The sequence below is a fragment of the Anser anser genome (assembly GCF_964211835.1).
Source record: "Anser anser genome assembly, chromosome: 9".
Classification (NCBI taxonomy): domain Eukaryota; kingdom Metazoa; phylum Chordata; class Aves; order Anseriformes; family Anatidae; genus Anser; species Anser anser.
The window spans coordinates 17953279-17967372 of record NC_139729.1 but is presented as its reverse complement, the minus strand read 5'-3'; the positions used below and the strand labels follow the sequence as shown (position 1 = coordinate 17967372).

General features: G+C 46.9%; 1 protein-coding gene across 10 annotated transcripts in view; it reads left to right on the top strand.

The window, feature by feature from the left end:
- The window catches only part of LPP (LIM domain containing preferred translocation partner in lipoma), a 387509-nt gene that overhangs the window by 162661 nt on the left and 210754 nt on the right, over nt 1-14094 (top strand). For all 10 annotated transcript variants that reach the window (XM_083848027.1, XM_083848031.1, XM_083848023.1 and 7 more), the window contains one exon: nt 7454-7655. In XM_083848027.1, the coding sequence (XP_083704153.1) occupies nt 7463-7655 (193 nt within the window). In that variant the 5' untranslated portion in view covers nt 7454-7462. The remainder of the gene's footprint in view (nt 1-7453; nt 7656-14094) is intronic.

Below are 14094 nucleotides of genomic sequence, written 5' to 3'. Positions count from 1 at the left end.
TCAGCGAGAATTAAGGGGGTTCAAAAGGGATCACAATTTCCCCAAATCGCATAATTTCCCATATGATGTAAAATTGATGAGGATAAATAGTACCATATGGGAAAGACATCCCAAGAGGGCTTGGGCTGAGTTTGTAAGTAGCTATGGTACTTCCTATGTTTGGTTAAAGCCCTCTAATGAGACCAGAATTTTGACATTATGTCCTCTTTTGGAGACCACAAGAAGCAGGAAAGCTTCATGGCTAGAGATCGCTGGCCCTAAATAGAGAAATAAATTAACTTAACATTCAGAGTGGAATAAAGCCAAGAGAAACAAGCAGCTTTGGGAGTTTATAAAGAGCAAATCTCTCTGGTCAGCCTCAATTACTGCTTTTGGATAATTAGTGGAGTGGAGGTGATAAGGACGAAGCAAATAACTGTATTTCAACAGAGCATTTGGGTTCTGCTTTTGGAAATTTCAGGGGGAAAAAAAAAGTAAGACAGAGTAGAAATGTTCAGTTTTGTGGATTGCACCTCTGACTGAAAAGAGCAATGTGTGGCATGGTTTTGCATCAGGAAGGATGTCTCCTTGGTTCAGTGCTAGAACTTGTCTTTAAAACTCAGCTGGAAGATGAAGTAAAGTCAGAATTTTTCTCTTTGAGTCCTGCTGTGTGGCTGGAAGAGAAGGGAGAGTGGGGAGATCGCAATCTGCCTGTCTACATGTAGCTCTTGTAAGCCCATAGAGATGAACTTTGCTCATCCCGGGGAGGAGAGGCCTTGATTCTGTTCCTGAATAGCATCCGAGAGAAGCCACTGGAGGGCTTCCAGCTGCATCTTGTGTCAGCACACAAGGTAGTGGCCTCCCTGTATCTTGTCATCCCCATGGCCTTATGGCTGATGGTTAACTGTGCATGGGTGATACTAAGAACATTATGGATCTAGATCAAGCCAGTGGATTTAGGAAGGGGTAGGATGGATGACAGAGCGGATTGTCTGGAAGAACAGACTGTTGTTGCTCGTTTTTTGTTAAACACTGTTGCTACCCACTGCATAGCATTAGCGTAATTAACTCAGGGACAAATTCTTCTGTCTTGGCAAAGCCCATCAACATCCAAGGAGTATTTGGTTCGTGTTAAAAATATGAAAATGAAATGAAGATTTATTTGGATAACAGTCTAATCACAGGAAAGCCAGCCTGCCTCAGAGACAAATGTACTAACAATTTCAGAATAGACAAATTGGTACTCTACCCTTCCATTGTTTATCTGATATGAGGCTAAATTGACTTGGAACCCTCTGTTTTACCTTTGCTTCTCAAAGATGAATGACATCCTGTAATTAAAAGCAAAAAAAACCCAAGCAGTTATGTGCTTTTTTTAAAACATTAAAAAAAAAAAAAGCCTTGTCAGGATTTTATTAGCCTGGCATTATCTTCTGTTGATATTCCTGGTCTGATGTTTTTAGATAGTGTGGTCTCATCTTGGGATTCGTGGATTCCAGTTCCTCTGCTGCAGTGTGTTCTTTCATGGTTAGAATTTTCTGAATTTACAGCATTAAGATTGTCCTAATGATAGAACCAGAGCACGATGTTTTCCTTATTTATGCAGTGTGATTTCACTCTTTGCTCTTAATGTTATTTATCATGGTTAGTCCGGTCTTATCCTCTACCTCCAAAAGTAGATGATGACTAATGCTTCCAAGGAAGGAAGGATAACAGAACCTCAGGCAGCCACAGCTGAATTCAGTATGGTTTTTGTCTTTGATATTATCCATCGTATTACCCTTTCCATTTTAAGTTATCATTCTTGAAAAAATGGTCATATGCTAGCATCCACCATTTCACAAAAGGTTGCTGGAAAATTGAAGAGAGTTCAGAGTAAATACACGAGTAAATCAAGAGAAGTCTGTTCTTAACAGTACATTTAATTGATACTTAATTTAAATGTTTTAATTTGATTTCACCAAAGACCTGGCTCTGTTGTGAAAGGATCTGCCTAAGGAGGAGAGGTAGGTCAGTAATGTGGATGACAGGAGCGTAGCAAAATCCTGTGGTTGGAAGTGGAGCTAGATAAATTTAAGCCAGACATAAAGAAGCTATAATTATGGTGCTTAATTGCTTGCCCAAACAATTTACCTAGTGTTGCGGTGGATTCTCCATTGCTTGCATTCTTTAAGTAGAGACTGCTTATACTTTCTAACAAATACTCTACAGCCCAACAAAGCTTCACGGAAAAAAAGTTGGGTGGAGTTCAACGCCCTTCAACGTGCAGGAGGGTTAGACGAGATGGTCAACAGGACTTCAAAAGCAGTGGCAGAAGAAAGATTTAGGGGAGTTCTCGATGGGGCGGGTCTGTGAATTTGGTAAGAAGACGTGTTGCCAAAGTGTAAGGAGTCGCAGGAAAGAGTAGCCAGGCTGGGAAAGAACCTGTTGAGTTACTGCTGAGGGTGGCTGTGTGAGAGGCAGGCAGAAATGCAGAAGACTTCAGACAAAACAGAGGGAAATAGGGCACAAACTGGGAAGCAAGAGGTCGCTGCTGCTGTGGGAGGATTCCCAGGGACACAGGCTCTGATGACAAAGATCATTCCAGACAAGCTGTATTAAATGTTGGAGGGCCAGATTTGCTGGGAAGGGACTCGTTGAAGCGAAGCCATGCCTGACTTGATTGCCTGATTTGCTTGGAACAGAAATGAGAGGCAACCATAGATTTAGCCTTCACCTCAGCTTTTCGATGAGAGCTCTGTGATCCAACTGTTGACTTGAGCAGCAGAGGGATCAGGCCCTTAATGCACTGCATTTGGCATACAAGGAGTAACAGTAACTGGCTTGGACAGCAAAAGGCTGATGAGAGTCACTTTTCTCCAGTGGGGGAATTGTTTTTTGGAGAACTGGTGATTCATACTGGATTTGATGGTTCTTCATTCCAGCCGCTATTAACCTTGAAGGAGGAGCTTGCTGTGTTCACCCACAGAAATGGGTAATGCAGCTATTTTAACAGCTCCATCATCCACTGCCAGTGTGCACGCTCCCAGGATCTTTCTTCTGGGCCTGCTCCTTGGGTTCCCCCAATCCATCCATCCTGATGGTCCCTTCATTGCATTTTTCCTGTTACTTACCTCTCTCAAGCCTGTGATAGCCAATACTGCTTTGTCCTTTCTAGTTTTTGAGTTTCTCAGTGACTTCTGCCTTCTTGCAGTCACCGACTTTTGCAATCTCCCACATCCCAAACCAGCTAGAAACTTCTGAAAACTACACTATTCATTGTAGAGCTGGCAGAAATATATTTATACATATTTATGGAATAAAACACTTCTAAGACAAAAGTGAAATGTGCAACTTGCTGGTCATGTTTGCTATCCATCCAGAAAAGCACTGCCTTTACCTTCTAAAGGTTCTCATCCAAGTGCAGGAGCCACAACGATGCCGAGGCAGTGACACATGTAAGAGTAAGTTTAGGGTAAGACAGATTTTCCTGTGCTGTTCTTGATTACTTGTCTACATCAAAAAATGTTAATCTGTTTTGCTCCAAAGAAGCTTCCGATTGAAAAATAGGCAATATTGTAAGAAATGGTGAGGGAGCACTGAGTGCTTTGTCTGAATTAGCCAGAGTGCTCCACTATGGAGCAGCCTGCAGGGAGATGGGGTGCTGTGCTCCTCGAAAAGCCACAGACCCTTAGATTGCCTTGCCCTTGGCCTTTTACCCTAGGCACGCAGTCATGTGCACTGAAAAGGTTAAAAACGCTGAGGGGAGACCAGAACAAACCCAGAAGTTCAGCTTCAGCTGTTAAAAAGAAGTTAATTCATTTTCCATTTTCATCATTTTGTAAAGTAGTCTGGCTAAATTTAATTGAGGCTGGGGAGCTGGGGCTGGAACAGACGAGGAAAAGGGAAGTTGCTGAAAACATTGTCAAGGCACAGATAACAAAAACGAGTGACAGCAAATACATAACAGAAAATGAGAGAGGGAGAAAGAGGAAGAGAAAGGCTAACGGGGAAACAATTAGAATGCACCACTGCCGCCAAAACAAATGTGTTAGAGGGTAGCTGGGATGGAGCTGCATGCCAGCTTACAGTCAGCAACCGAGTTACAGCAGTGTGGTCTGCACATTCCCAAACTGCCCATCAGAACAGGCTGCTCTTTAAGCTCGTTCCCTGGGATGTCACGTTATGTTTGGTTGTCCCCAGCACTGTGCAACCCGGCTGCTGAAGCAGATACTCCGTGCATCGCTCAACCCGGCCCTGCCATGAACCTGGCAGACCATAAGAGCTCAGTGGGACCAAGGCACGTTGCCTGGGAGGTGGGTGAGGAAGAACTGGGGAGCTGCCAGAGCAGGAATGATAATCTTGTTAGAGCTGTTTGTTTGTTTGCTTTGAAGTAGCGTGGAGGTAATGCCAGTGGTCTGAGGGAGCTTTCTACAGCGGGGTGATCTTTCATATGAGATGTCAAACCGGGGGCTGAAAACCTGTCAGAATAAAACTCCAGGATGCTTGTAGCAATGGGCAAGATACAGTCACCTTCGGATGTAGTAAGAGAACAGCTCTCAGAGTTGTCCTGCTAAGGCTGAGTGCCCACATTGCTTTCTGCTCTGAAAACACAGAGAGTTGCCTGACTTGTATTGCCATCCTTTACATTTTTGAACAATGTGTGAGGAAGAGGTGGCAGGGTAGATGAATCTTTGTGTTTAGTGGCAGTCATTTCCTAGGTCCGACAGGGCTGGTGTTGGTAACGGGAAGTACCAGGCGGCGGGAGCGCGGTTCGGCCCACCAGTCACGGCTGGTTTCCTCTGCAGCCCTGCGGGGAGGACCTGCCTTTCACTTCTTGCTTTCAGAATGATGCTCTGCTCTGTCATCGTGAGCTTGGCCGGCAGCCGTATGTGGGAGGGAATGATGCATCCTTGCAGCTCGGCCTTCGATGGTTGACTGACTCCAGGGTGCCCCTGCCACGCTTCCACTTGCCTCGTTTAGAGCCAGTCCCTCTGTGCTGGCACCGGTGGCCTCCTGTCACTGACATTGGATGTCCGGCCTAACGGGCTCGTCCTCCAGCGGTAGGGATTGCAAAACCTGTGACCACGAGCAGTCAAACTGCATGGTGAGGGAGTGTTGGGCTGATGTTTGGTGCATGGTGGTTTCTCTCACACACGAAGAGTGAAGGAGGTGGAAAATGACCACAAATTGTCCATTTCCTAGTGCTGGGTCAGACACTGGGACTGGCTTTCCTTTGCAGGCTTTAAGGAGAAATGACTCCTCCAGTAAGAAGCTTGTTACCTGGAGGAAACTTAGGCTAGAAGAGGCACACAGTTTTAACAAGCATTGCTGGCAGCTGGAGGTACTGTCTCCATGTGGAGGCCTTGCTCCTTCCCAACTTCTGCCCCCACTGATTCAGCATTACTGTCTAATAGCAAATTACTAGGACATGGCTGTCCATATAGGAGCCCATCAGACTACTTTCTCTGGTTCACATCCAAGAGTCCTTATCTGCTCCTTCAATAAAGGACTCAACTGATCTTGCTCCACCATAAAGCTTCTAGGAGGCAGAGGCTTTGCCAGCCAGGGTGAGTTGGCAAAATAGCTCCATACCTAAACCCCAACCACTTGGTCTTGACATTTCTAGTGACACCTGAGCCCAAATTAGGAGAAAGGGGAAATGAAGTGTGATTTCTCCTTTTTTTTTTCTAGGTAGACTTAAATGCGCTGTCAGAAACGACTTCCTCATGCCTAAATGTTCCATATAATCCCAGGGGCTGGTTGCAGAGCTCCAATGTTACATGTTTCTGAGAAGCATGTGTGCATGGACTTGTGCCTGGAAGGCACCAAGAACATGCCCAGGTAGGCAGGAGGTGGCCCTGCAGCTGCATTCCCCCATATATCAATGAGGAGATCCTCGGTTTCCTTGTTTGATGGGACGTGGCGGAGGTGACAATATCAGTCATGCGTTTGCTTTCAGATTTTAAGCACTGACCTTTATAGCTAGCTATATGTGGCTGCACTTCTCAGCTTTGGAAATGCCTCCTCGTGAGACATTCAAATAGATGGCTTCTTGCGTGACCACAGAGCTGTGTCAGAACAGCTAGAGAGCTGCAGCGCTGTGGGGCTTGGTAATGATTTCACTCCGAGGGGGTGTACATCTGCCAGAGGCCATCCTTCATCTGTCCCCATTCATCTTCCCCACCCTGACCTCAGAGGACTGCTCGCACCAGCCACCAAAGCCCTTTGCTGCCGTGCTCAGCAGAGCTGGGACTCCAGAGCATCTCTGCCTTGGCAGCAGCAAGAGACCCCTCTGCAAATCCAGCAGTGCCTTTGCTTTGCCCTGCCGTGCCCAGCTGGAAATGCTTTTATGCAACAGCAGTCAGCTAATATCTTCCCTGGCCCGGTGCTGTCTCTCGCACTGATCCTTTTCCAGCCTTTCTGATCTAAACAAATCTTTCGTGATCAAGTCCCAGCTGTGCCTGGTTTCCAGAGCCCTGGTGAGTCCCGACACTGAAGCAGGGCAGAGGCAGAAGTGACGGGCACTCAAGGGCTCCAAAATTAGCAGTGGCTTTTGTCCGTTTGGGGTCTTTATTTCCTCACCGCAGCTCAAAACCAGCTTAGAGGCATAACGCGCTGGTGCCGTAGGACCATCGCTGCTCCCCAACGGCTGTGGCTTGTGTGCAGTGGAAAGCACTTGTTCATTGCAGGTCAGCCCATTACAAACAGGTTTTTTATGGGCAATATTTTCAGCAGCGTTGAGTCCAGTTCTCAAAAGTGATGTAGGCTTTTAAACAGACCAAAGCCAAGATTTACATAAATAAGTAATGATTTGGGCTGCCTCTGTTTTCTGTTACACAAGTTGAGATGTCTAAAAGGAGCCTGGTTGTCAGTGGTTTTGGAATCCTGGCGTTTCTTCAAAATTGACATGCTTTTAAAATATCTTAAGCTGGGCATTCAGAAATGGAGGCATCAAGAAGGATTAGCTGCTTTTGAAATCCTTTTTCTTAAAAGTTTAAATGAACGACAGTGGGATTTGGGGCCACAAATGACATGTTGAAAAGTGCTAAAGGTATATTTTGGAAGTGTGTCTGGCTGCCTGTAACGACACTTGTCCCCAAAGCACCTGCAGTGCTCTGTGTTAATGTACTCACAAAAGCCTAGCAGGGAAAGGCAAATACATCGCTATCGTGCTGAATAGATGGTGGGAGTGATGGGCTTCTCCAGGGTATCGGCCTGCCTCAACTCTGGTTAGAAGAGGAAAATAACAACACTCTTGCAGACACGAGCAAGGAGCCGATCAGTAATTCCAACCAACTGGAGAAAGAAATGCAAGTTTGGATCTGAATTCCTGTGCAGTGGGACCAATATGCTTAAAGCTAAACATGCAAAGGTTAAACACATTATATATTTTGTGGGTTTAATTTAACAAATTAGCAAAGTTTACAACTGTTAGCTCCCCCGCCTAAATTCCTAATGCGTGTGCGATTGATCCTTGTTTGCCTCTCCTCAGATCTGAACCATGTCCCACCCGTCCTGGCTGCCGCCCAAGAGTACCAACGAGCCTGTTGGTCACGTTACAGCGAGGATGGAGACCACGCATGCCTTTGGGACTCCCAGCATCTCGGTGTCCACCCAGCAGACGCCAAAGAAGTTTGCACCCGTTGTTGCCCCCAAGCCAAAGTACAACCCGTACAAGCAACCAGGAGGTGATGGTGAGTACAGTTTTTTAGGAAGGAACCGCAACTGTCTAATTCAAGGGAGTTAACCTTTAACAGAGACTGTGCTTGACTTTCTCTTGGCTCGTGTGTTTGTGGCAGCCTCCCTTTTTGAGATCGTTTAAATCAAGAAGAATGTGAAAGTATCTCTTCCCCCTTCCTCTGGCTAGCTACCTTCCTGAGAGGTGCAGGGCTGGAGGAGGACAGGGGGACAGATCTTTCTTGGTTTTAATTGGAAGCAGATGTCACATCTCCAAGACTGGTGATTTTCAAGGAGTTTTGCTTTTTTTTTTTTTTTGTCTTTGCCAGTACATGTTAATCCAAGGAGTTGGAGCTTGAGCGCTCTCCTCAATATTGTTTCTTTTTGTGTGTCAGCACAATGGGAATCCTCTGCAAACATGGGATGGAGTTGGGGGTGTGGGTAGAGGTGTTAGGGCATGGATTTGACAGAATGGTTCTAGGCATGTTTCCTCTGCAGCCTGCTGGTTTGGTTCAGTTTTATTCTTTTTTGTCTACTGTGGCAGGCTCTTGAATGTGAAATAATTTAATGGTATAATTATGTGGATATTTACACGACTGTTACAGTAACCTCTAAAGATGTTCTGTCAGTAAAACAAAAGCCTACCGATCACCACTTGTCAGCCATGCTCTACCCCCTGCTTTAACAGTCCTGCTCTCTTCTTGCAGTTGAGCAGCAAACACAGTTGTTGGGTTCCTGTTCCATGGACATGTGGAGGCAGGGATAAACGCAGGAACAAACTCGGTTGTATTCAAGAAAATTGCCAAACTAGCTTTTTATTTTCAATTTTGGATGTTCTACTTTGTTCCATCTCCACTTTTCCTTCTTTTGTATTGAGTGCCGTAACATAAATCTTATCTGTATTTTTTTTTCCTTTTTCTACTCTTATTTTTTCAAATTGTGTGCATTTTCAGGAGGACTATAGAATAATGGAAAGGAGAAAGAAAAACAAAGCAACATATAAAATCTCACAGTTAAGCAATTTTCTAAAGTTAAGGGCGTTTAGTAGGAAAGTTGGAATAGTCTGACTAGTGCTTCGTTTTTTCCCTCTGCCACTCTAACTTCAGAGAATTCGGAACGAAAAAAGAAAATGTGTTGGAGGGGAGAAGCTAAGTCATATGCACCTGTTCTGTTGCCTTCAGTAACAAAACATTAGCAAGTAAGGGGAAGAGAAAGACATTTGGAATTAAAAAAAAAAAAAGTAAAAATAATCCATTTCTGAAGTGCAATGAAAATGTCACTTTCAAGTAAAGTGGAATTCTTAAAAAATAAGATTGTTATTTTTTTAATTCCCCTAAAACTTAAAATAATAATGAAAAGTGACACTTTTATTTTTCCTCCAGGAAAACTGTTGTTGATCACCCACTATTTTTTGTCAGAAATGTCACTATGCCTTAATTGTTGATGCTTTAATTATTGTAGATCTGATAATAAGTGACTCAGGAACATCACCACCTTCTAAAAAAAAATCTGCTTCTTGGCATTTGGGGAAGGAGACTTCCCATACGAGCAAAGCAGCACCCTGGTGCTGCAGGCTGCGAAGGGTAGGTGAGCCATGCAAGCATTCCTCATGCAACACAGGCTACCTGGTCCTGCCAGCGTCTGGTCTGTTAGAAATGGGGAGATTTGGGGAACGTAAAGGAGGCCTTTGCAGATTTTTATTTTTATTTTTATTTTTTTTCCCCGTATCAATCCTCTGCCTTGCATTATTCTGGGCTTTTGGAGATGCTACTGTCACCTGACAGGCTTGGGAGAACTGAGGGGTGGCAAAGTGCTGGTCAGGGACCGGCTGAGCGATGTGACGGCGTACCGGCAGCTTAAGCTAATCCACTTCCAGAAGGTGACACGCTGCCGGTCGGCGTCAGCAGCTGGTGCAAAGCCATTAGCTCAGCCATATATAACCCTGAGAACACGAGGCTTTGGGGATCTGGCAGGTGAGGAGGGACAGCAAGAAAATATTTAGCTCACCATGCCTCATTCACTTTTTATGGCTCTGTTCTCTCCTCCGAGCCCCCTAATTGTTTCTTCAACGACCTCTGTTGGTTTTGCAGCAATGATTCAGCCCCGGAGACAGCTCCGTGCCCCGCTGCCTAAAGGGGCACCACCTAAATGTGTTCAGCTGGGGCTTTCCCATCTGGTTAGCTGCAAGGCCGTAGGCGGAGGTGCTGCAGCTCCCTGTTGTAGTCGAGTGCATTTCCATCCCTCCACTGGGAAGACACCAGAATGACAAACCCCTGAGTCAGGCGCCTGTGTGCGCAGCAGGGAAGGGCTGGACCCAAGTTCCTCCAGCCTTTGGCCTCTCGCGTGGCTCTGGTGCCTCTGCGGTGGCCTTTCCTTGGTCTCACCTTGACTTTTATGTTTTTCCGGATACCTGCACAAAAGCCAGCCAGAAAGGTGCCAATGAAAAGAGAACTTTGAAGCAAGTTACAAATAGTTAAAGGAGTAAAAAGAAAACAGAAATCTCATCAGCCAGCGGTTTATAAAACAGGAGCATTTTAATGTGCTGGAAGCAGTCAAGACGTGCGTGGTTTAGACCAGCTAAGTGAGCAGCTAAGTGAGCAATTTTCTCGGTGGTGCCAGTCCCCCTCCTCGATGTTTGCCACACTGCCTCGCTGAGGCTTGTTGTGAGCCAGATTTGTCACCTCAGCAGAGCAAAGGCCACGTCTTGCTGTCACAGGGATCTGTTTGGGGACCTTGGGGTATGACTACAGTAATAATACTACTACTAATAAATAAGAACACAGCTCTGTGTTCATGTGTTGCATGGGTTTCTGCCTAACAGCTAGCCAGAGAGGTGGGGACTGCTGTGTTTTTATAGACCCTACAAACAGCAGACTGGACTTCCATGTACTGTGGTCTGGGCTCGCTTTCTGGAGGATTTTGTGCTAGCCTTCCCTGTGGTGGCAGCTCGTGGAGGATTAACCTTGCTCGCCTCAAATGCTCCCTCCCTGGTTTGCGGGGTCTGTACCTCCTGCTTTGTTTTAGCCTCTCTCTTTGGGGATAGGGATGAGTTTCTGTGCTGGGGTTTCAGGCTGGCGGGTGGCAGCTCTTGCTGGGTTGCAGGAGCCGTGCTGGCACGGCAGTGTGCTGGGGCTCATCTGCTCCCCACCCCTTCCATATGGTCCCTTGCTGCTGCTCTTCATCTCCGATCCTTCCTCCCCGGCACATGGGAGAGGGAGATGCTTGCTTTCCTCTCCCCGTCTCTCAGCCCTCTGCAGCACCCTGCCAAAATCCCTGCACGCTCTTTCTCCGTGGGAAGAGTTGCTGCTGGGGTCTGTTTTCAGTAAGTTCAACCCAAGGGCGCAAACATTGCTGCTCAGCGTGGGCCTGATCCTGAGAGGTGTAAGCGCTGTGATCCTGCCCCGTGCAGGTGCCTGATGTCCTACACAGCTCCGTATGCACCCCCCAGAGGAAGGAGAGCTGCTTGAGCTAGGGGAGGATGGTTTTGTACAAGAAAAGCAAGTGTCTGTGGGGAGGAAACGTAGCTGCAAATGAGCAAGAATGGAAATCCAAATTAGGTGTCCAGACGTTCAAGCAGTGGCTCTAAAAGAGCTTGTGAGGCCAAAATCGGGGGTTTCAAAACCATGCAGAACTCCGTTGTCAGCCTCGGGTGCTCAGAAAGCCGGAGTCGGGGCTCCTCAGGTTATCGGATGGCTTGAGCGCAGTCACAGTGTCAGGCTTTGTGGTGTGATTTGCCTTTGGTTTGGATCCTTTTGGTTTCAAGCTGGTTTTCATAACCGCAAAAGCTCTTTCCCCCTTGCCTTCCCCTCCCCTCCAAGTAAAACCCCGCAGACACGAAGCGGTGCAAGCCCGGGAGCAGCACGGTGCTGATGCAAATCGAGCGCAGCCTGCGAGCCCTGGGAGGCTGCTCCCCAAGCAGGGGTGGGCTTTGCAGCCCAGCATTTACCAGCACTGGGATGAGAAGTACTGCCTGGCTAGGAAGCACGGGGAAGGCTTCCATCTCTGGTGCCCTTCCCATACAAGCAGCCAAGCTCCTCATGGTCTTGCAATATATTTCATTCGCAGGGATCCGACCAGGCGTGTGTGCGAGACAGATAGCACAGGTCCAGCCCTGGCCACAAAGGGACGTGCAGATAACATCCCTCCCAGGACTGTCGTGGAGTTTATGGGGTTGCACAGCACTTGGGCAGGTTTCTCTGTCACCCCTCCAGAGGCTCTGGGGACAGGCTTTGCAAAATTAGCCACTTGAGTTTATGCTGCCGACTCCTTCTGAATTCCGTGTTTGTTAGTGCTGTTTTTTTTTCCTTGCAGTTGCCATCCCTGGTGAATGTAATACCTGCAGAAACGATTAATATGGATTTAATAATGGAAACTAAACGAAGAGATGAGAATTAATGCAAACTCTTTCGTTCTCCTTTCTTTCCTTGGGGCACTTTCAGGTATAGTGAATGACAGAAGGCTCATGCGCAGGTCTTTGTGGTTTTCATCTTCATTTTTATTTTTTAGAATCACCTCCTTCCATCTACCCTAGTTGGAGGAGCGGGCTGCGACTCACGAGGCAAGGCACAGCAGCAGTGCTGGCTCCAGGGCAAGCTTATGTAGTTGACACCACGTTGTGTATGCTTGAACCTGGCTGATGCAGGTTTCCCAGGTCCTGACCCTCTCTGCCCTCCTCCTCTTCATCTATGTGGAGAATCTCTAGCAGTGGCTAATTATATTCTGCTGTGTCTGTAAGGGACTGGGAGCGTGAACTATCATGCTGTTTGTTTTTTCTTGTAGGCAAATATACCTAGTGGGTTTTGTTTACAGCAGCTGCTATCAGTATCTCTGTCTAATTTTTGAAGCCTGGGTATGGATTTATTGGAATAGACACTCAGTGTTTTAGCTGTGCTGTTCCCTGCTCTGCAATCTTTGACAGTTCGTAGAAGCTAAACCGCTCCAGAGTCTATTCATTACTTGGATGAGAGCCCTGAAAGGATAAATTCAGGCTGACTTGGGAGATTCTGCATTTTTTTTCCCCGTTGTTGTTGTTTTTCTGGTTGTCTGTGCTGGGTCTGCACCATAGCGTGGCATGAGCAAGCCCTGCTGCTGGAAGGGCTGCGTTTGGTTGTGGCAGAGGCATACCTGCTCTCCTTACTGCTTCCCAAGAGCTTTTGGGGCATTTTGTTCAGTTTTACTCGTAGTTGGCAGGAAGCTCACGGACAAGAGCAGGGAGCCCTGTGCCAGCTGTGCTCTGGTGGTGTTTTCCATGCGCTCAGCCCCAAACTAACATGAGATAATGGGATTTAGTTCAACCCCCTTTCATTGTGGTAGAAGCAAAGGCTTGCTATCTTGCACGTGGTGTGAGCTGCGCACCTGGGCTGCTGCTGCAGCCCACATGAGGCACGGCAATGTGCAGTTATCCACTCGTTTTGATGTTGGATTGGGTCCTGCAAATCCCAGAGAGTTTCCAGCAGGACCTTCTAGTCTGCTTCCAGCTCTGCCACCAGCTGATAAAAGCATTGAAGCTCCGGGGGTGAGGCAGCATCTCGGTGATGGGACAGGAAAATAGGCTGAGAAATGCTGTAACCCTTTTCCGCTCCTATCACGCTCTCAGGATTGCACTTGCAGAGATGAAAAATGTTGTGGGAATAAAGAGGACTGCCACTGCTGCAAATCATCCTGAGTGCCGAAGCACAGCCCCCACGTCGGTGCTTGTTTTTTAAAGAAAGCTTTTTTGAAACGAGTATTATAAACTTTTAGAGCCGTTCTAAATTCTTGCTCTCGTTCTTCCATGTGTTTCTTGTGCTGAATGAAATGGAGCAGATGAAGCAATACTTTATTCATTAGCGTCAGGACTGCATCATCCACAGGCACTTACAAAATACAGCCAGGGAAAATGAACTTGAATCTGCAGGCCTCTTTGTGGTGGCTTTGCTACCTTCCACGCAAGAGCATTTAACGGGCAGACCAAGCCCCCGAACCCTGCAGAACACGTGGGAAGCTGGGGGTCCCTCATTACGGGGTTGCCGAGAACCAGTTTGGAGCAGCCTTTCGGAAGTCTCTATTGATTTCCCTTTAATGACATCCTCTTCCCCGTTGGTTAAGAACCAAGTGAAACCAGTTGGAAGTTAGTGGTGGTTCTCATTTGTGTAATAGTGGATTTAAATCGCCCCGAGCAAGCCGAGTGGCGCTGAAGATGTGTGAGGCCAAGCTAGTGCCTTTGTGCCCAGGTAGCGGCCCCTCTGCTCCACGGCTTATAAAACCTTGATGCTGGTTAGACAGACCCCATACACTTTGTGCTGGCAAAGCAGTAGCATCCCTTTCTGCTGGTCCCCCACCTTTTTGCCTCGGTTTCCTCTCTTATCTCTTTTCTTGTGTTTAAAGTTAAATGGAGACCGAGCTTTGCCGCGGTGTCTGCGGCACAGTGACCAGCGTCAGGACTTGGCGTTCTCCCTGGTGGAAATAAACCAGCGC